At 46.7% G+C, this 23,004-nt stretch overlaps 1 protein-coding gene across 4 annotated transcripts in view; it reads right to left on the bottom strand.

Annotated features, from left to right (window-relative positions):
• CDK5RAP2 (CDK5 regulatory subunit associated protein 2) overlaps window positions 1-18,553 on the bottom strand; it is a 184,105-nt gene extending 165,552 nt beyond the window's left edge. For all 4 annotated transcript variants that reach the window (XM_081236387.1, XM_081236386.1, XM_081236389.1 and 1 more), the window contains exons 1-3: window positions 18,416-18,553; window positions 9,099-9,166; window positions 6,045-6,112 (exon numbers count right to left, since the gene is read on the bottom strand). In XM_081236387.1, the coding sequence (XP_081092513.1) occupies window positions 6,045-6,112; window positions 9,099-9,166; window positions 18,416-18,474 (195 nt within the window). In that variant the 5' untranslated portion in view covers window positions 18,475-18,553. The remainder of the gene's footprint in view (window positions 1-6,044; window positions 6,113-9,098; window positions 9,167-18,415) is intronic.
• Between the last annotated feature and the right edge of the window lie 4,451 nt (window positions 18,554-23,004).

The raw sequence follows: 23,004 nt of genomic DNA, 5'->3' as shown, positions 1-23,004 counted from the left end.
CCCGTGAGCCGTGGCCGCTGGGCCTGCGCGTCCGGAGCCTGTGCTCCGCAGCGGGAGGGGCCACAGCGGTGAGGGGCCCGAGTACCGCAAAAAAAAAAAAAAAAAGATTGTAAAGATGTCTTGTTATTGTGTAATGCTTAAGTTGTATGTCACTGTTTGAAATTTTTAAAACCTATAGTAGCTTGCTTAAAATTACAAAAGAGAAAAAAGGGTTCACATAAAAATAATTTTAAAATAGTGGATTTTGAGCATTATGTCATTTTAGGAAACAGCAATAAGATTGCAACATCATTTTTCTGGATCACATTTATAAACAAAATTCATCACTTTGGATCATTTCCACAAATCTTTTAACTTGTTACTTGTAAAAAGTTACAAATAAAAGTTGAGTTTTGCTTCATTAAAAATAAAAAATTGTAAAAATTTACACTGCCCAGCCCGCCATCTGGCCAGGTCTTTGGAGGGCATGGCTGGGACGTGCAGAGGTCCGAGAACTCAGAGCATTCGATCCGGCATGCAGGAGGCCATCCTACTACACAGGTGAACCTCTGCACGGAGCACAGACATCCCACAGCCAGAAGCCCAACTTGATTCCCAAGGCCCCTGGCACTGACAGGCCCCATCTCCTGCAGAGCCAGCACCCCAGTGTGGCGGCGACACCCACCCTGTCAGCTCCAGACTTGGCTTCAACCACGTCCACCGGCCTGCACCGCACGCGATTCTTGCTCTCCTGCCTGGTTCTAAAGGCGTCCCTGTTCTCCTTCTCAGCCTCCCCTTGCCCTCATCACTGCCTGCTCTCCTAAGACTGGGGCATCTGCGTGCTCCCTCCCTGCTGCTACACTGCTCCAGCCACTTGATTCACAAGAACGTAGCAGCCACCCCCATCTGCATAAGACCCGGGATACCAGGCACTGTCCTGGCATATGTTACTTCATCCTCACCACGGCCCTAGGAGTTAAATATTACTTTTCCCATTTCACAGATAAGGCAACCAAAATTTACAGCTTTAGTATCTTTTTTTTTTTTTTTTTTTTTTTTGCGGTACGCGGGCCTCTCACTGTTGTGGCCTCTCCCGTTGCGGAGCACAGGCTCCGGACGCGCAGGCTCAGCGGCCACGGCTCACGGGCCCAGCCGCTCCACGGCACGTGGGATCTTCCCAGACCGGGGCACGAACCCGTGTCCCCTGCATCGGCAGGCGGACTCTCCACCACTGCGCCACCAGGGAAGCCCAGCTTTAGTATCTTATACAAGGTCACACATTCATCTTATCAACAAGAATTAATTAAGTGACTACCATCTTGCTCAGTTGGGCGCTGAGCACTAGGGACCAAGCAGAGGAGACACACATTAAGCAACCACACCAAGAAAACACACAATTCCAAACAGTCATAAGACTCATGGTGGAAAAGACTGGGTACCGAGGGCTTGCTGGGTCCCTAGCGAGCTGGGGAAGGGAGTTAGGGACGGCCTCTCTAACAAGGTCACATGAAGGCTGAGACATGAAGGTCAAGAGGCCTGCCCCTCGGGAGGAGGAGAAAGGGCGGTCCCAGCAGAGGGAGGCGACCTGTGAAGGCCCAGCTGCGCGGCTGAGAGCAGCCTGCGTGCTAGAGCACAAAGTGTGCCGCCGATGACACAGCGCAGGGTGTCAGGGACCGTGGCAAGAAGTTAGGGATTTCATTCCAAAGTCAGAGAAACATCACAGAAGGATCAGCCGAAGCTGACAACTGACGGGGCAGAACCGAGGGGCTGGCTGTAACAGAATCCTCAGATCAGAGGGGACACCGGCAGGCACTGAGCACCCACTGTGTGCCAGGCATCACGCTAGGCGCTTTCCACACCAGAACTCATATAACCCTCATGACAGTTCTGAATGAAAGACCGTATCAGCCCCCAGGTCAGTTCGTGGCAGGGCCAAGACCTAAAACCCAATTCTGGTCATTTCCAAGTGTGTGTCATGTCCTCGTACCACCGTGCTTCTGAAGCTTCAAGGGCCATGCAGACTGGGCGGGGCTGGAGCGTGAGGGGGCGCTATTCTCTGGGAGGAAGTAACTCACCACCTGGAGGTTACAGAGCAAATCTGAAGATGCAAACCTCCTGGCCATACCGCAGCTAAAACATTAAACTTGACCAACCGCCTCAGCTCAGACCAAGACTGACCGACAAAAAGGAGTAAGGGCCTTGAAACAAGAACACCAGCACCTCAGGGCAGGTGGATGGGAAACAAGGGCAGCAGAGTCTATCCTAAGGAAATAACCACATAACTGTACAAAGACACATGCACCAGGATATTCACCACAGCTTTGTTTATAATAGTGAAGAATCAGAAACAATCTGAACGTTGCACAGGAAGAGTTTACGTAAATTATGGTTCAATCCATCCCTTTGAAAACAAGTCTTTATGAACTTAAGACAGTCATTAAATAACACTAGCCACTTGTATCAACAGAGGTGGAAAGCTACACGTGTCACTCTCCGTCACAGTAAAAGCCAGAATTAAACGCTTCTACATATGGATAAAGATAGCTACCAGGACTGGACACGCTGAACCAGATTCTAGGTCTCCCCACTTGCTCAAAACATTTTGAAAGAAACAAAGGAAGAGAGAGAGACAGAGAGAGAGAGAAACTGTAGTCTCTGAAACAGATCACACCAGGTAAGCACAGTCCTTTACAAAACATCTCAGCCAAGCCTCCTCTGGTCCGGGGAGCTCCCCACTATATTATCATCTAGAAAGGACCAACAAGACAGGCTCCCACTGAAGACCAAACTGATAACTCATTTGCCAACCTCCTGCTATAAGGCCTGCCGTGCAGGTGATTACACCTCAGCTGATGAGGGCACTAGACAATGGATCACCAGTTTAAAGACCCACAAGAAGGCGTGTGGCTTTTACATGTCAGAAGAGGATTCAGAGTGTAACAGAAAGACCTCCTGTGCCAGAGGCCTGGGGTCAGAACCCAAAGAAGTCCCTCTGCCTCTCTGGGCTTGAGTCCCCGCGTGTCAGATGGAGGGCCTGGGTGAGTCGACGATGCCGGCAGACTTGCTTCCCAACACCTCCGGACCCCTCCCCTTAGCTCAGGCATCATCCCTCCCCCCCTCCCCACCACTCACTGCAGTCTTTCAACCCGTCACAGCACCACCAGCCTCGCTCCCTCCTCCGTCCAGGTAGTCACCAGCCTGGCTGATCTTTTGAAGCATGATTCCGGTCACCTCCCTCCCCAGATGAAAATCCACCACTGGCTCCCCTTCATCTTCAGGACAAAACTAAAAAGAAGCAGCGTAGCATCCAGGAGCCTGCAGAATCTGACCCCTGCCTGCTTCAGTGGCCTCACTTCTCTCAGGCCCTCCATCCCACCGCCTCCTTCCAGCCAAAGGGAACTTAGACTCCCAGCCTCCTCACACGCTGTCATGGCTCTCGCTACGTCGTCACATGTGAGCCCTGGTGCCTGGGTGCTCTCCCAGTCCTCTCACCTTAGCTAACCCTAATCCCTACTTGTCCTGATGACCCTCCTCCAGGGAGGCTGCCCTAAGTCCCCTAGGCCAGGTTCGGGGCCCCTGCTCTGTGCCCCAGAGCACCCTGTACTTGACCCCTATCACTGCACTATTTTGCTATCCATCTCCCTAACTAGACTGCGAGCGTCTTGACAGGGAGACTTACAGGGTCTTAATTTACTGCCAGTTCCCTAGCCCCTGGCACAGCCTGGCACAGGACATGTATTTGAAAATATTCACTGATGAATGGATGAACTCTAAGCAAAACCAGGAGGCCCATATTTTGCCAGACCCTTGCTAGTAGACTCTGATGTTCAGATATCCATCATCTAAGACTAGAATAAAAGAAATCACGAGTTCCCCCTTTAAATCAAAAGTATTCTAGCCCCCTCTTTAATATGCACGCGGACTTTAAAATTAGCATCAGATGCCAGGAGCATTTCCTATAAGCATCCCAACACAGAGATCATGCATTTAGTAGCTCAGGCCAGATGAAAATTTTCAGTGTTTTATAAAGACCTGAAAGCGAGCCACTGAGAACAGTGTGGTCATTTCAATTTCAACTGCAGAATTTGCTCTTGAAAATGCTACAATAAACAATATCAATGCCATAAAAAACCTAACAGCAGCCAAAGGACCCCAGTCATGAAGGAAAAACATAAATCCTAAAACATACTGGCAGAGAAGGCTCTCCCTCACCTTTAAGAAAATCAGTATTTGGGTCATCAAGAACACATCTGAGCAAGGGAAACGTGAATCACATGGCAGAGTAGACAAAAATAACAACAATAAATAGAACAGTAAGAAGGAGAAATAGGTAACACATAGAATGAACTCTGTGCTAGGCATCTGTGTTTCACATATATTTACTCATGAATCTACACGACAGCCCTATGAAGTAGGAACTAGTAACATGTCCATTTTAAAGACAAAGAAAGTACACAGAGGTTAAGTGACTGGCCCAAGGTCACCCAGCAGAAGTGGATGAGCAGGCAGTCTGGCTCCAGAGGCCGTGGTCCTCAGGCAGCACAGACTGCCTCTGAAAACAGCTTTGCCATGTCATATCCCTCAGCCTCTGTTTCTCCTACGTATAATAAAGAGGGTTGGATTCAATTCAGAGATTTCTCCCAGTTCAAAAGGCAGACAACAAAATGTGAAGCCAAAATTCTAAGATTCTGTTAAACTTTTCCATCTAGAAATAAAAATCAAAACTGTGCCCTTCAAAACTTAAATAACTCTGTATCTTGCAGAGCTGCTTCAATATTAAAGTAATATACATGAAGAGCTTAACGCTTCAAGTTCCCAGCTCAGAGCAAGAGCTCAATAAACAGTAGCTAGTATTACTCTTATGATAAAACAGGAACAACCATTTAATAGTAGAGCACATTTTAATTATACACGATGTGGAATAATCAAATCTCATCTGTTTCAGGCCCCAGGCCCCACAGCATAGATCGGGTTGTACAGTTGAAATTGTAATAACTCAAAGCTCAGAAATTACTTGTTTCCATTAGAGATCTGACAAGTCATTTATTCAATTGGTCACTGGTGGTTTGCAGATAACTATTAGCAGTAATGAGTATTCTAAATTAAATCCAGAGACAGTACCACTCTGTTCAGGAAAGACAACTGGAGAGAGAGAACATGATGGTGGTGTGTCCTTCCCTCTGTGTCCTCCATCTTCTCTCTGATAAATATCTCCCGTGTCTGGCATAGTATGGATTTCATTGGGTTACAAATAAAGAAGAGTCTAGATCTTCCCATGACAAATGAGAGCGTTGAGCAGGTAACTTGTTAAGGAGAACTGGAATTGGGAAAATAACCTTCTTTTCCTGTTACTTGACAACAAACCCCGCCCACTAACAAATGAAACACACAATGCTGGAAGACAGCAAGCACTGAAGCTAAATCCATCACTGAGCAATCCATGCTTAGACAATTGCCAACCACACAGCAGTGGGAAGAGGCCGCTCATGTTTCATTCGACAGCAACAAAGATGCAGCCTGCAAAATGCAAGGAGGCCACACAGCGCAGCAAAAAGAATAACGGCTTTGGAGTCATTAAAAACCTGGATTCAAACCCCAGCTCTGTCACTCAAGTATGATGTGACCGTAAGCGAGTCTCCCCTAGTCCTAAGATTCTTTACCTGTAAAATGGGGATAATACAAAATACCTCAGCCACAGCGAGGATTCAATGGGGACCATAAATAACACTCCTTACATCACAGGAAAGCCCTTAATACATGTTAGTGCCTCTCAGCTGTGCTACATGGTGACATCCTCTCATTTGGGACACCAGAAATACACCAAACTCCCCAAGGCTGGAAACCACTGATCCTGTTGGAACCCGTAACTGGCCTGTGTGCAGAGGGCCATCTGTGTAGGAATGTGAGGGTCGCCCAGAGAGCGCCCACGAGCTCTGGCATTCCTCCTAACCCTGGCCTTATCCAGTCTGGATGCTTCTTAAGAAATACAGCTCCCTCCTGGGTCTGGCTGGACAGTGGCTGCAGATGTGATCTGTGAGGGATGGTAATTTGGTATCTCCACTTACGTTTTCAAAGTCCTTCATGTTCCGGGCTCTGGTGGGAGACACCGTTTCTTCCGACACATGTGGGAGCACTATACAAAGATAAAACAGACACAGGAAAACGTCACCGTATGCAAACTGCCCAGCAGCCCTATTAGCGAAGGAAAAAAAAAAAAATGACTAGCTTCCATAATATATTCTGTCCTGTGATTTGAGTCTACAGAAAGCTCTAAGCCATTACATTTCAAATATTTACAAATTACTTGAACTAGCCCCAGTGTAACAATGTAAATGTCAGAAGATGAACCCAAAGAATGCATGGGGCAAACAAAGCAGAACTGTCCCGCTGTGTACTTCCTTACTGCTTGTCATAAAATTATTTTGCTGAACAGGATAGCATCTTCACATGTCAGCAATTAAAACAAACCATATCTGACTAACTTGACAGCAGGGGTTGGCAAACTTTTTCTTAAAACGCCAGACAATAAATATTTTAGGCTTTGCAGGCCATACACGAAGCCTCAAATCTGTCACAAACACTCCACACAAAAATAGCCACGGAAAATTCAAAAACAAAGAAGCTCTGCTCCAATACAAGTTTATTTTCAAAAGCAGGCAGTGGGTCAGAAACTGCCAGATCCTGCTTCAGAGTGATTCAAGACCTTGCCAGTACCCAAATCTTTCCACAGCTTCTTTAATTCAACAAACACTTATTACACCCCTCCTCTGCGCCAAGCACCACGCGAGGTGCTAGGGAAGCAACGGTGACAGAGACATTGATCCTGCACCCAAGAGGATCCTGATCCCGTGGACGAGACGGAGATGTAAGCAAACTGTTCCACGCTGCACAACTGTGTGGCGCTTTTCAGGTGTTGAGGAAATGTGTGCTGAGTGAATGAATGAATTCACTCTTCCCACAAGAATGCACTGAGGGCCTACTCTCTGCTTGGCACCATTCTAGAAACAAAACAAACAGAAGGAGCAGACAGTCTAGAAAGAGGAGACAGACAATAAACAAAACAACAGGTAATTACAGAGTAGGTTCAAAGGTGATAAATGCTACGGAGAAAAATACAGTTGGGCAAGGATAGGAAATACCAACAGCAAGGGTGGGGTGAGGACTTGCACTTTCGAATAAGGTGGTTAAACTGAGGAAGGGCTCACTGCGGAGATGACCTCTGGGCAAACGTGGAGAAGGCACAGGGGAAAGGCCTGGGGTGGGAGATGCCCAGTGGATCTGAGGACCAGCCACGAGGCCAATGGACGCGAGAGCAATAAAGGGGCATGTGTGGGTGAGCCAGCTGGGTGAGCCAGGTGCTGGCAGACGGGCTGTGTATGGCCCCACTGGCTCCTCTCAGGATGCCGAGGATTCTGAGCTCAGGAGTAGCGTTATGGGACTTGGGTTTCCACAGGCTCCCTCTGCCTGCCTCGCTGAGAACAGATTAAAAGCCGCTTCGAGAGAAACAAGGAGACCAGTTAGGAGAACACCGGGAGAATCCAGGCCAGAGGTCCTGATGGCTTAGACCAGGGAGGGAGGGTGAGAAGGGGTCTGATTCTGGGTACTTGTTAAGCAGCCAACAGGAATAGAGGAAACGAAATGCAGTGAAATACATACAGTTCAGAGAGGAAAGCACACCTAAGGCAGCCTAGGGAGAGCCAAGGAGGCGGTGGGCTTGAGCTGAGTCATACTCAGGCAGGCAGCAGGCAGATGAGGGAAAAGGCCCAGAGGAGGGAGCAGGCGTGGCGCTCAGCATTCAGCAGACAAGCGGCTCAGGAGCTGGGCAGCGGGGGACTGTGCAGAGCCCCGTGCGCCAGACCGAGGGCACCCAGGTTGCCTTCCTGTTTCTCAGACGGACTGTGCTCTGTCAACTGTGTCTGTGTCCCCACCTAGGTCCCACTCATTCTTCAAGTCTTGGCTCCAGTTCAGCTTCTTGGGAAACTCCGGCCCACCCTACCTCCTTCATCTGAGGGTAAATCTCCTTCTCATCCCCCCTCACAGCTCCTTTCACTTCTTCGCTCGTTACACTGACTGTGCGATCTATCCTGATAATTCTTTAGCTGTCTGCCTTCTAGGCTTGATCGGAACCATGACCGGAATCCCAGCACTGAGCCCAGAGCCTGGCATGAAGCAGATGTATAATATGGGCTGAATTAAGGAGGAGGCCTATCAATTTTCTGCCCCTAACTGCCTGGGCAGGAAAAAGAGAAACCAGAACTGCTGGATTGTATGTTTAAAGTAAAAGTTAATAGGTTCTAGAGAAAAACCTGAGGGTGGCCTGTAAGTTAAAACAGTCTCCAGAAATAAACCTTGTGAAACTTATGTCGTCTGCTCTAAAACCTTCTTCCTTTTGCACATATTTGGTGGGGGGGAGGGGGGGCGGGGAACAAGGCAAAATATCTCTAAGATATTCCAACATGGCAAATTATCAGCACTTCCCACAGACACTTATGATAGCATCCACTTTTTTCAGAAACAAAAATTATGAAGAACGCTTAGCAAAACCCAAACTGCAAAACAGAAAGTCTCCTCGTGGTCCAGCTTCAACACAGCAGACTGCTTATTTCCTCAGCGCTGTCTCCTGTGGTCTAACCAACTATTTGTCTCCCAAGGGCAGGCCCGTGTAGGAATGCTGGGCCTCAGCGGGCAACTGGAATCCAGCAGCCTGCCAGGAAGGCCTTTGCACACTGAAGTTTCGACAGCAGCCCTCAGGGGCCTCCAGCCACTCGGTAGCAGGGACCAACAGATCCTCCGAACCTGACCGAGTCACCAATTCAGCATCCAGCCTCCACTGGTCATTCAGTTCAGCAAACACTGGCTGAACCCCTATAAGCGTGGTAGCAAGAAATGAAACTCATGAAATATGGCCCAAAGGACATCAATTCCTCTAGTCCAGTGTTTATGAAAGGACTAAGTAGCAGGTCAATATGTATACAAAATACTGTGTACCACCTGGGAGCACCAAGCCATGCCAGGCTAGCTCTGGGCCCTGGAACCATCCAAGCTCAGGCCCAGGCTCAAGGCCTGAAGGCCCTCGTGGCCTCGCATCTACTTCCCTTGATCTTACTTTGTGTACTTACCACCATTTCCCAAACCAGCAATGGGGCCGATGTCATCCGGGTCATCTGGTAAATTGGGAACAAGGCCACTAGGAGAGAACACGTGTGATAAAAGAAGAGTCAGTGTTTGAACAGCAGAGACTATCAGACGGACTGTCCGTCATCAGGTCACAGCCAGCCAGCTACCTGTGAGGCATGCAGTGCAGAGGTTAAGAACTCAGGCTTTGGGGCGGAGGTCTGGCTCTAACACTTAACAGCTAAGTAAGGTCAGTCATTCATTCACATGTCAAGGGTTCTGTGGGCCAGACGGGCTAGGTGCAGAGGCACCATGCCAAATATAAGCTACTGACGTTCCTGAGTCTTACTTTGTTAATTCGTTACATGGGGATACCACCTTCTACCTGTAAAGATTAAATGAGTTAATGTATCAATATATAAACACTCAGCCCACAGTAAGTGCTCGTTAAATGGCATCTAGCGGTGTTTGTGTCATTACTATTATTACCATTATTAAAATGCCTATCACAACCAAAAATTAAGCTTCCAAGAATCAGACCCCAATTCGGATGCTTTAAGAATATCAAACAAAAATGCAAAACTCACTGATTCAAGAAGTTTTACTGGTTGAATTATAAAAATAGGTTCAGTGAGGATCTGGAGACACTGACAGAAAACTAAACCATAATAGGAGGTGTGGTTCAACACAAAACACGCCTCCCTGGATTCTGTTCTAAGCTCTGCCACATACCTTTCCCAACCTCGCTTCCTTCATCTGTAAAAGGAGAACAGCAGCTACTTGATACAGCAACTGGCAATTAAATAAGACAACAAGTGTCCAGCAAGTACCTGGCATATTGTGAGTATCCCACAAATGGGAGCAAAACAGCCGTCACCTTGAAACATACAATGCTCTATAACTTACAAAAGATTTACCATCATGAGAACTGCCCAATTCCCTGAGGGTCTACGCATTTCTCAAAGGAAGGTGTTAAAGCCCAGATAATTTCAGCAGTCTACTCAGTCTCATGGCAGTTAAGTAGAGAACCAAGTCCAGAATCCGAGCCTTTTACGTCTAACCCCCAATAATGCTTCCCTGTCCCAAGCTGTAAACTAGGAGTTGATGGAACCACAGCTTGACTTCTTGGCAATTTGCTCTTTCCATGCCTCTAAATTCAGATCCATTCTGTTCCTAGGACAATTTTGCCTGACAACCAAACTTTGGAGTTGGAATGAACCTTCAAGATCAGAACCAAGCCAAAAACTGGATGTCGTAAAATTCCAACATCAAGAAAATGATTACATTAAAAGTGTCTGCTATGAAGATAACTGGAAAAAAAAAAAAAAAAACACTAAGTAGAATACTCCTTCAATTATAGAAAAAAAAAATACATGTACACTAAAGACACCTCAAATCCTTCTTGGAAACTAGGTGGGCTTTAAATACATATAACAAGACAACTGAAATATTAAAAATCATAATTTGCAGGGAAATGAGAGATATTTTCCTCCTTTTTAATTTTCTACAATTCTCAATTTCCTCCAATAAGTATCACTAGAAGGACAAACTCCATTTTCTAAACTGAATTGTAAAAATTAAAATCAAGTTCGGTCACCACCCTTTCCAGATGGTGGCCCAGTGGCCCAAGATCACACACCAGGTTATTGGTCAAGCTTAGCCTACAGTCTGGTCTCTACATTCACAAGTTTGGGGTTCTCTCCACCACAGCTATTAATTTACTACTATTGGAGGAAATGGCCCATCAGTTACTCAAGCCAAGATCAATCACCGTTGAAAACCACGTGGCAGGCAAAGCCAAAGAATTTGGTCTTAGGCAAATTTCCAACAGGCAAACAGCGAAGTTTGAAAAATGACATTTGACACCGCAACTCAGAAGAAACCACTATTTAATGCAGCAATTCCGGCCTGGCTCCTGCCAAATTTCCATTTGGGCTTTACCTGCCCACTTTTTAAATGCCATGAACCTCTGTCATGCGCAGTCTCAGTCAGTTCCAGCCACAGCTCCACCTTTAAGAATTCACCTTTTCGTATCCCATTCTGATCATTCACTCTAGGCCTGAGAACTAAAGTTGAGGCTTCATGGGGCCCCACCCGAAGTCAAAACTAGGCAAGCAAAGGAAAAGGGTTTAGACATGATTTTGTCATGGTATGGATGGGGGAGACTAAGGCCCAGAAAGGGAAGGAACATATTTGCTCAAAATCACAAGCAGTTGTAGTAAAGCTGAGACCAAAATCCAGGTGTCTCTGTGTCCTTGCCACTCGCTAACCAGCGTCCGGGCTGCCCAAAGCTCCTACTCAATGGGGCACATAGTCAGGGCCAGTTTCCTCGCATGCAAAACACAGCATAAGCGTAACCACTACCCTGCAGGGGCACCGCACTGAACAGACACCACGCTCAGGGACAGGCAGCCTCCCGCCTACTCCCCACCGCAGCCCTTCAGTGGTAGGTGGTAGTTTTTAGATGTTGCCTTTTTTTTTTTTTTTTTTTTTTTTTTTGCGGTACGCGGGCCTCTCACTGTTGTGGCCTCTCCCGTTGCGGAGCATAGGCTCTGGACGCGCAGGCTCAGCAGCCATGGCTCACAGGCCCAGCCGCTCCGCGGCATGTGGGATCCTCCCAGACCGGGGCATGAACCCATGTCCCCTGCATCGGCAGGCGGACTCTCAACCACTGCGCCACCAGGGAAGCCCGCCATTTTTTTTTAATGAGGAAAAGGGAGGCCCAGGAAAGTTAATAAACTGAAAGACCAAGCTGGCCTGATTTGAAAGCCCATGCTCTTAGCCTCTACACCAGCCTGGCCCCCGCCAGCGCCTTCCTCAAGGGGCTATGGTGAGGTCCCCATGAATCAAGGCAGGGCCTTCCAGAGTCTCCTTCCTGTCCACTATGTGTCAGGTAAACGAACGAACGCTCACCTGCGCTTCACCAACCACTTCATCCTCCTAGCTCGCTCCACCGCCACCCAAAAGGGGCGATCTCCTGAGTCTGTACATGGCAGCCAACAACTGTCCATCCACGCAAGGCCCAGCGAGGATGGAACGTTTCATGGACAAAGCGTTATGAGAGCCGTGGACGGACTAGACATCACATTCAGAAAACAACTACACCAAGTACAGTCTTGTCTGTCTTTCAACAACTTGTTTTTCACTCTATGTCATGTATTCTTAATGAGAGAAAAATATATATAAATACAAACTAGACAGACAAGCTTCAAGTTCTCCTTGACTACTCACTCCCATCTTGGTCTCCTCCTAAGAGGTAACCACGCTTGTCAGCAAGACATTCCAAACCTTTCCCTATGTTTGTAATTGTATATGCAGCATCGTTTCTTCACTAATGTGTCCTAAAGATGTCTTCATGACTGTACAAACAGATCTACCTCAGTGTTTTTAACTCCTACAGAGCATTGTACAGCAGTGTTTGCAAATTTTATTGACCCCAACCCATAGAAGGAAATATATTACCCTTCATTCTTGAAATTCTTGAAATTCTGTTCTACTCAATTTTTTTTTTTTTAATTCTGGTTGCAACCTACTACATTCAGTTTCATGAATTGCCAATGGGTCACAGTCTGAAAGACACTTGTGAAAGGATGTGTATTTACCAGGTCTCCTGATGGTAATTCAATGTTTCTAAATTGTTCCTTTTACAAACAATGCTGGATCTCCTTATACAGGTCTCATTGTGCACACGTGTGAGGATTTCTCTAGTCAGAGAGCAAGAAGTGGAATTGCTGGGTCTAAACACATTCACATTTTTTTAATGGGCAAAGGATTTGAAAACATACAAGAGGCTAATAAGCACATGAAAAAATGTTCAACATCATCAGTCCTTAGGGAAATGCAAATCAATACCACAGTGAGGTACCCTGTCATATCCCCAAGGACAGCTATAAGCAAAGACAAACAATAACAAGTGTTGACACGGCAATGGAGAAATAAGAACCCTCATATACTGCTGGTGGGCATGTAAGATGGTGCAGCCACTTTGGAAGAGAGTTGGGCAGTTCCTCAGAAAGTTAAACATACAGAGTTACCATATGACCCAGCAACCCTACTCCCAGAGAAACAAAAATTTATGTCCACACAAAAACTTGTACACAAATGTTTATAGCAACGTTATTCATAACTGCCAAAAAAGCAGAAACAACCCAAATGTCATCAACCAATGAATGAATAAACAAAATATGGCATCAATACATGTATATAATGGAATACTATTCAGGCACAGAAAAGCATGAAGTACTAATACATGTTACAACATGAATGAACCTCACTAAAGACCACATATAGTAAAATCCCATTTATATGAAATGTCTGAAATAGGCAAAGCTATAGACAAAAAGTAGATAGTGGTTGCCTAGGGCTGGGGGGAGGGGAAGGAGGAGAAATGTGGAATGTTATAGACTGAATGTTTGTGGCCCCCCAGAATTCATATGATGAAACCCTACCTACCCACCCACCCCCCAAGTGATGGTATTAGGAGGTGGGCCTTTGGGAGGGAGTTAAGTCTAGATGAGGTAATGAGAGTGGAACCCTTGGGAATGGGATTAGTGCCCTTAAGGGTTCCCAGAGCTCTTGCTTCCTCTCTCTGTTCTCCACCATGTGAGGATACAATGAGAAGTATCAATAGGTAGTCTGCAACCCGGAACAGGGTCCTCACTAGAACCTGACCATGCTGGCACCCTGATCTTGGACTTCCAGTCTCTAGAACTGTGAGAAATAAACTTCTGTTGTCTATAAGTCACCCAGTCTACAGTTTTTTTGTTACAGCAGCCCAAGCTAAGACAGGGAGTGAATGTTAATGGGCACAGGGTTCCTTTTTTGGATGATGAAAATGTTCTAAAATTGAGATTATGGTGATGACTGCACAACTCTGTAAATATACTAAAAAAAAACATTGAATAGTATATTTCAAATGGGTGAACTTTACGGCATATAAATCAGATTTATATCTGTTTAAAAAGCTGCTAAAAAAAAAAACACAAGGCACATTTTTAACGCCAAACTGTGTTCCACGAAGACTGTACCAGTTGACACTCTGTTGTGCACTTTTTCACACAGTGATTACAAAGCAGCATTTTACTACTAAATATGGAGCTTATATTCACGGTATTTATCTTTTCAAACGGAGACTGAACAAAATTGATTTATTCAACAAATATTTGTTGAGCTTGTACCATGTGCCAGACACAGTTCTAGGGCAGATACAGTGGGGAAGAAGCCAGACATGCTCCCTGCCCTGACTGAGCTAACACTGGCAACGGAGAGCACCTCCTCAAACCTCACAGCCTAGGGGTACCTCTGGTCCAAGATCGGCCTTAGATTAAGCTTTCAAGCCTTCACCAGAAATTTCATTCCACCATCCTCTTTCTCAACCTCCTTCTACAAAATCCATAAAGGCACTCACTCTTTGCCTGAGAAAGTACAAACTGTGTACAAAGCTATAAGAAACATGTCTTTTTGGTCTGCCCCTAACTGGGCAGCAAGCACTTAATGGCCATGTACTTGAGGAACCCACAGATGTACAAGCCTGGGCCAGGCCTTAGGAAGCTCACAGGGAGAGGCAGAATCCTGGGCATGAAAACAAACGGGTGAACCCAGGGGTGTGGGCACAGAGGACTTTGTCCGGGAAACAGTACAACATGGTTAACGGTAAAACAAAAACAGCCAACATTTAATGTACTCCCCAGTCGGTGCTAGGTACTTAATACATACAATCTTGCTTCATCCACAAAGTCACCCAACAAAACAGATATTATCACTGAAGAGAAACTGAGGATTAGGAGGGTTAAGCGAATTACTCAAACAGCACAGCTAGTGACTGGCTGAGGCAGGATGCAGACGCAGACATCCTGCGTACAAAGTGCAGGTTCTTTCAACACCATCAGGCAGGACCTAATGAAGGGCCTTGGCTCAGGCGAGGCTCCAGGGGCCAGAGCTCTTGGGGCACCCACAGGTGATCAGGTTTGGAGAGAATAACACACACTGACCTAATTTAACAGAAGTCCAAGGACAAACTGGACTCTGGTCTAGTCTCTAAAACTGGGGCTTGGATGTTAGCAAGCAGAAGAGTACTCATGTTAGCATAAAAAGAGATTTTACTGCAGGGATTTTTCTCATCCACTGTGACCACCTGACAGAGAAGGTGACTCTCTCAGGACATTTCTGCCACTCTTTGACGGCCAGTTCAAGCACCAGCAGCTCCAAAAAATCCTCCCAGAATCCTCTCAGAATTGGTTCAGAGAACTGGCTGGAAGGCAAGACATGGTACTGATAGCCAGGCTTTGGAGTCTGTAGGCCTGGATTCAAATCCTGGCTCGATCATGTACTTTTTGTGGGATCCCAGACCGTTCATTTCACCTCTCTGAACCTCAGTGTCCTCACCTGTAAAAGGGGGATAAAACTGTCCCCCCACCAGATCATTGTTTATTCAGTGATTTAACAAATGGTTACTGAGCCCCTACTATGAACCAGATACCACATTAGGAAGTCGGGTTACAAAGATGATCAACATGCAGCCCCTGCTCTCATGTAGGTCAGACTCTAATCTGGGAGACAGACAAGTTAACAGTCATACCTGCAGTGGCCAGTACAGGAGCCACCAGCCACCTGGACCTTACTGAGCACCTGAAATGTGGCTCATTCAAGTTGAGAAAGGCTGTAAGTGTAAAACACATACTGGACTTCAAAGACTTAGTAAGATCAAAAAGAAGGTAAAATATCTCATTAATAATTTTTTTCACAAGTTAGAATGATAATATATGGAAATATTGGGTTAAATAAACATTATTAACATTAATTTCACCAGTCTCTTTTTACTTTTTTAATGCGGTTATTAGAAAGTTTTAAATTACATACGTGGCTCAAATTATATGCTGACTGGACCACACTAGTTAATAAAATTCAGTGAAGTCATGGGACTTCCCTGGCAGCCCAGTGGTTAACACTCTGAGCTTCCATTGCAGGAGGTGTGGGTTCGATCCCTGGTCGGGGAACTAAGATCCTGCATGCCGCGTAGTGTGGCCAAAAAAACCAAGAAAATTCAGTGAAGTCAATGAGGGCTGTGAACAGGTCAGTGATGGGGGGACTAGAGAACAGAGGACCCAGGTGGGGATAGGGGGATATCAGTGAAGACTTCCTGGCAATACCATCTAAACTGAGACCTGAAAAATAATAAGGCAAAGGGCGGGGGAGGAGGAGGGAAGGCAATCCAGCCCGCAGGGACAGCGAGTGCACAGGCCCAGCTGTAAGAAAGAACAAGGCAGATCATTCATAACAGTTTGGCGGCCAGCAAGACTGACGGGCATGGGGAGGAGACAGGGAAGGAAGAGGGAGGACAGAGGTTAGTGAGGTAGATGCGCCAGAGTATAAAAAGCTCAGAAGCCATATTAAAGAACTTCATCCTGAGGGCAGAGAGGAGCCAGGGAGGGTATGAAGCAGGTGAGTAAGAGATTAGTTACCAGGAACGTACGCAGCACCAGGATCACCAGCAAAGGCAGGGAGAGGAGGGAAAGGAGAATATCTGATGCTCTGTTGAGCTGCTACTCTGGGTCAGACATTACACTAAACCCTTTTAGACTCACCCATGTTACAGATAATGAAAACTGAGGCTCACAGGGGGTGACTTGCCCAAGGTCACAGGACTGTTAAGTGGAAGAATTGGATTGAAACCCAGTTAGGTCTAGGTCCCAAAACCCAAGTGCTTGGCCAACTGGTGCTGAGATGTGAAAAGCTGTCTGAGAGAATAATAATGGACTTTACCTTAACAGCAATGAAAAGCATTAAACATGTAAAAGAGCAGACTGTGACAATCAGATTTATATTTTAAAAAGAGCTTTGAAGCTGTAGTATAAAAGGCTATCAGAGGTGCGCAGGAAACCAGGACAATCCAGATGAGAGGTCATACTGCAATATACTGGGGCAGTGGCAGACAGATGAAGAGAAAGGGACATGACGATCCTACCTTAGGATCCAATTAGCAGGAGCTGCAAAGGGCCTTGCTCTGTGCCTGATAACTAGTAGGTCCTCAATAAACAGAGTAAGCATTTGTCCAAGGTTTGCCCAAGACAGGACCTGTTTATGCCTGCTGCTCAGGCATAAATTAATTGTGCCCATTTTACTCTTAAAACCGTCCAGATTTGCACAACAAATAATATGTCACTGTTTCAGTTAGGATCTGTTGACTAAAAGCAGCAGCCTGGCCCTAGGAGAGCTGGATAAACACTGCAGATTCTCAGTTAGGGATCACCTCTGAGACCTTCTACTCTCTCACCAACCAGGAACCCAGGACAACCAAAGGGCCCCAACCCTGCAGCAGTGCAGGGCTTTGTCAGGCCATCCTACCAGGAGAGACCCCTGCCGCACCAGCAATGCGGACTCCAACTGCCTCTTGGGACAGGTGCATTGGGAGGCCACTCTCAGACACTGTTCCCCAATTTGTATTACTGTTGATGATGATGATGATGATGATGACAACACCGAATCTCTTTTCTCTTTTTTTATCTTTTGGCCTCGCCCCGTGGCATGTGGAATCTTAGTTCTCCCACCAAGGATCGAACCCGCACCCCCTGCATTGGTGTCGTCGAGTCTTAACCACTGGGCCGCCAGGGAAGTCCCCCGAATCATTTTTTAAGCACTGATTATATGCCAGGCACTACTCCTGCCAAGCAAATTGCTGGCTGGGCATCTTCTCTTTTGATCCTCACCCCAACTCCGTTGGGTGGATATTACTAACAGCCTCCTTTTACAGATGGGAAAGTAGATTAAACCATTTTATCAAGAGCATAGAGCTAGTTAGTTTAAAGGGCTGGATTTGAATCCAGTTCTGTTCAACTCCAGCCAAGGTTCCTAACCACTGCACTCCATGGCCCGAGTCTTGGTGGCCACTGTGTGACCCCATAGGCAAAGTCTGTACAGACCAACTGCACTCCCATAATGAAAGCAAATCCCCAAACCAGCATGAACCATCAAGTACCCTCAAGGTCCCCGCCCCTCAACCAGCCCCCACTAATTGCACACTCCAAGAGGTCCCCATCTCCCACCTTTTCAGAGAACCCTTTACCTGTCCCTCACCTCCTCTTCAAAGTATGTCCCGAAATGCGAGAGGCGGGCATGGGGCAGGTCGGGACCGCCCAACCACCTACACTCAGTTATCAGTGGGCGGGTCCCCAAAGAGATTCCCCCCAACACAAGAAACCCATCCCACATACTGCCCAGAACCCTCAAACACCCAAACAGCAAACCCCAAGTCTCGGATGGAGCAAACCCTCATCAGCGGGAACCCCGGCCTGGTTACCGCGAACCCCCAAAGGCCGGGCCGCACCTGCAGCCGCTGCGTATCCCGGGGAGAGTGACGTCCTCTTCCAACACCGAGTCCATCATGGACACAGAGGAGGTGGTGGCGTTGGTGTCTGGCGGCGTCGCCACTGGTTTCCCTCCCCCCCGCCGCCCCCGGTCGTGACCCGCCCGGCTCCCCAGGTCCCCGCCCCCTCCAACCCAGGTCTCGTTCGGACTCCGGCGGCGCCGCTGGAATTCAAACCGCAGCCGCTGCCATCTTTCCCGGCGCTTCTTCCTACGGAAACGAGGCGGGGTCACCGAGACGCGCGCTGTGAAGCCGAGGCCGGGCCGGGCAGCGCGGGCGGGCGCCATCTTAACTAATGGCAGGTTGGCGGGGGGTCAGCGCTTGCGCCAGCAAGACTTAAGGAAAGAGAGGCAGGATGCCATTTTTAGTGAGGGCACTAGGGCCGAGGCCAGGGCAGGTGCCATCTTTGTTGAGGGCTGAATCGGCCTTGGGCCGTTAATTTAAGCGGGAGATGGGAATCCAGCACCTCTTGCGACCCGCGGAGTTCCTAACCACGTGTGTACTTTTCTAGAATAATGACTCCGAACCTTAGGGTCTGGGCATCCCAAAGGCTTCCGCCTTGAGTTGAAACTCAGGTAATCCGGTGCTGCCTCGCTTTAGAAAAATCCTACCTACAGAATCCTGACTCAAGCAGTAATTTGCACACTTAGTTTGAAACGAAGAAGCTCATCCCTATGAGCCTAGTGGTCAGGGACTCTCCCTCTCCAATCTCTCACCTGGTGAACCTTTATTACCGTTAGGGCTCAAACGCACCTGAGATCAGTAAACTGAGCCCAAGAGAGAGGAAAGTCTCACCGAAGGTCATGTACCATAAGTCGGTCAACTGGAACCAGACCCGTGGTTCCTGCCAACTATATCCGAGCTCTCTGCATAACCCTGGCTGCCTTTCTTAAAGCAAATAGCAATCACCAAACACCTAGGTAATTTGGCAGAGCTTGGCCAGTGAAATCGACCTTCCTCTCTCCACTCAGTGTTGCTACCCTTTCTCTGCAGACTGTCAGGACTGTTCTCAGTCCTGCCTGAAAGTAACTTGAAAAGATGAGTGACTGGGTGGATGTACCTGTCCTCCGTCAGCCTCAGTTTCCTCGTTCTTTCCAAAAGAGGCCTTCTTTAATCCTCTAATCTACATCAAGCCCTTTCTTGTATTCTTAGCCATCTGTGTTTTTCCTCTGTGGCGCTTACCACATTTTGCAGTTCTATACTTCCATATATAATTTTTTTAACTGTGTCCCTTTTGCAGTAGACTGGAAGCTCGGTGAGGGCAAAGTCTGTGTTCTGAATTGTTCACGGCTATATCCCCAACACTTAGCACTGCGCTTGCCACCCAGCAGGTGTTTAAATATATATGTTGAGTGAATGATTCAATCAATCTGGAAAATAGGGCTAATACCTATCCTGCAAGGTTTTTTTTGAATCCATTTTATTGAAGAATTATTGATTTACAATGTTGTGTTAGTTTCTGCTGTACAGCAAGCAAAGTGATTCAGTTACATGTATATACATATATACATTCTTTTTCATATTCTTTTCCATATAGTTTATTACAGAATATTATAGTTCCCAGTGCTATACAGTAGGACCTTGTTGTTTATCCATTCTATATATAATAGTTTGCATATTATCCTGCAAGGTTTTTATGACAATGTGGAGATGACCTAAGATACCTTTAGTAGCTCAGTCAATGGTAATCCCATCTCTCTCTCTCTCTCTCTCTCATACACACACACACACACACACACACACACACACACACACACCTTTAGTGAAGGCTACAAGGCTCATGGTCCTGCATGGTCCCTCTTCCATTCCCAGATCTTCAACCAGCCCCAGAATCAGCAATAAAATAACAGCCTGAAAGAGAGTGGGCAGGAACCAGCTGGCACACAGGGAAGGGGAAGTCCCTGAATCCCTGGAACCAACAGTCCTTGCCCACGCTAAGTTCGACCAGTGAGATGAGTGTGTCCAAAAACAGGGAAGCTGGGGTGTCAGGATTCCTGCCCTGGTTCTGCCACTGACTCTCTCTGATCTTTGCCAGACTGCTCCTCTTCTCTGGGCCTCAGTTTCCACAGCTGTAAAATGAGAGGGTGGGACTGGATGGGTGTCTCAGGACCTCACAGCTCTGGAGCAGATTTCTTTGTGTTGATTTCAAAGCTACTAACGCACAACCAGCTCTATTCTGGTGAGGGAGTCTGAGTTACACATCATCACTTCCCAGATGAAGGAACTAACTTTCCATCCAGCAGATGAAAGCTCTTGAGAAAGGACACAAGGAAGAGGATGTGCACAGTTTGACATTCCTTACGTGACACTTGTACCGGGTACTATCACAGGCACCACTGCATCTAACCCTCACAACCACCCTCAGCATAGGTGTTACTGTTATCCCCATTTCTCTTACAGATGAGAAGACTGAGGCTGAAAGAGGTAAAAATAATTTATGGTCTCCCTGCTGCTAAGTGGCAGAGCTGGGATTTGAGCCCAGGTCCCTCTGAACCCCAAAACCCTAATTGTTTCAGGAAGCCTGTCTTCTCTATTTGTTTGTTTTTCTCCACTTTAGAATTTAGGATGAAGAGGTGAGGTCTACGTTCAGACAACGGTATTTCAGGGATGTGTTCACCAGACTCTACTCCTTGGACATGTGCTTCAAGGTGGCCATGAGATGCATCTGAGTGTGGGTAATATAATTTCAGGACTGGAAGTCTGGGCGCCTGGATTCTGACTTTGGAAAGTCCTCCAACTTATCCTGGGACCTGGCATCTCTTCCCCTTGCTCCTCCTTGGTTTTTCCTGTGTAAAATGGGACAGACAATGCTGAGCTCACTCGGTTACATTAGATACTTTGGAATCTATAAAGAAGAAAGAGCTGGGGAGGAATTCTCCTTATGATTAATCCATTGCCCATTTGGTGAATGGCCATATTCTGGCTTGTGTGCTAAACATTTCAGTGAACCTGGGAACTGAAAATAGAATCAATTGCACAAAAGATGGGCTATTTGGGAAGTTGTTTTCCTGTTTTCATGGTCAGGGACGAAGCCCTTTGCCCTGTCTCTGTCTCACCATGGCCTTTCTTTCTGCCAAGCCTGGAGGTGACGTCACTACCACCAGCTGTTTGGGCTATCTGGCGCCATCTCCTTGACGACAGCCACCCAGCCACAAAGCTGGCATTATTATTTCCTTGGGCAAGGTCATACTGAATGGCTGGGAGGAAGTCGCTTGCAGCCAGATGTTTCTCATTAGGGTAGAACCCTCAAGACACAGGAGCTGCCATTACTAACAGCAAGAATAACTTTTTATAGCATCAATACATACACACTGCTACTTTGCACTATTTCATTTTATCCTTAGAACACTGTGAAGTAGATTGGGATGACTGCCCTGCTCTTCAGGTCAGGAAACAAGACTCAGGGAGGGGAAGAGATTTGCCCAAGGCCACACTTCCTTCCTTCCTTTCTCTCTGTCTCCCTTTCTCCCTTTCATCCTTAGCTTTTTGTTTAGAAATAATTTTAGGCTTAGAAAAAAGTTGCAAAAGTGTGCAAAGATTTCCTTGTATAGCCTTCACCCAGCTTCCTAAATAACTAACATTTTAGGATTGGCCAAAAAGTTCGTTCGGATTTTTCCATGACATCGTAGAGAAAAACCCGAATGAACGTTTTGGCCAACCCAATACATAACCATAGCACAACTGTCAAAAATAAGAAGTTACATTGATAGGATACGATTCACTACAGACATTTTAAAATTTAATCAATTTTCCCATTAATGCCATTTTTCTGGCTCAGGATCCAATCCAGGATTTGACATTGCATTTAGCTGTTACGTCTCCTCACCACCCTCCAACCTGTGGCAATTCCTCTGTCCATGCCTTTCATCCTGTTGACACTTCAGAAAAGTTCTTGCCAGTTATTTGATAGAATGTTCCTAATTTGGGGTTCGTGTGGTGTTACCTCGTGATAAAACTGCGGTTGTGCACTTTTGGCAAAAGTACCACAAAAGTGATGCTGTGCCTTTCTCAGGTACCAGGAGGTGGATGATGTCAATATGTCTCATTAATTGGTGCTGTTAACTCTGTTTTCTTGCGTAACATAGTATCTGCCAAGATTCTCCATGGTAAAATTACTATTTTTTATAATTAATAAAAATCTTGTGTTGATATTTGAAACTATGTAAATATCCTGTTTTTCATCAAATATTCACCCACTTATTTTAGCATCCATTGATAATTTTTTTTTTTTTTTGGCTGCGTTGGGTCTTCATTGTTGCACGCAGGCTTTCTCTAGTTGCAGTGAGCGGAGGCTACTCTTCCTTGCGGTGTGTGAGCTTCTCTTTGCGTTGGCTTCTCTTGTTGCTGAGCACGGGCTCTAGGTGCGTGGGCTTCAGTAGTTGTGGCATGCAGGCTCAGTAGTTGTGGCTTGCAGGCTCTAGAGTGCAGGCTCAGTAGTCGTAGCCCACGGGCTTAGTTGTTCCCCAGCATGTGGGATCTTCCTGGACCAGGGCTCAAACCCCTGTCTCTTGCATTGGCAGGCAGATTCTTAACCACTGCACCACCAGGGA

Source organism: Mesoplodon bidens (genome assembly GCF_964165515.1).
Source record: "Mesoplodon bidens genome assembly, chromosome: 6".
In the NCBI taxonomy this organism is placed as follows: Eukaryota; Metazoa; Chordata; class Mammalia; order Artiodactyla; family Ziphiidae; genus Mesoplodon; species Mesoplodon bidens.
The sequence above is the reverse complement of the archived record's forward strand: the minus strand, read 5'-3'. Positions and strand labels throughout refer to the sequence as shown.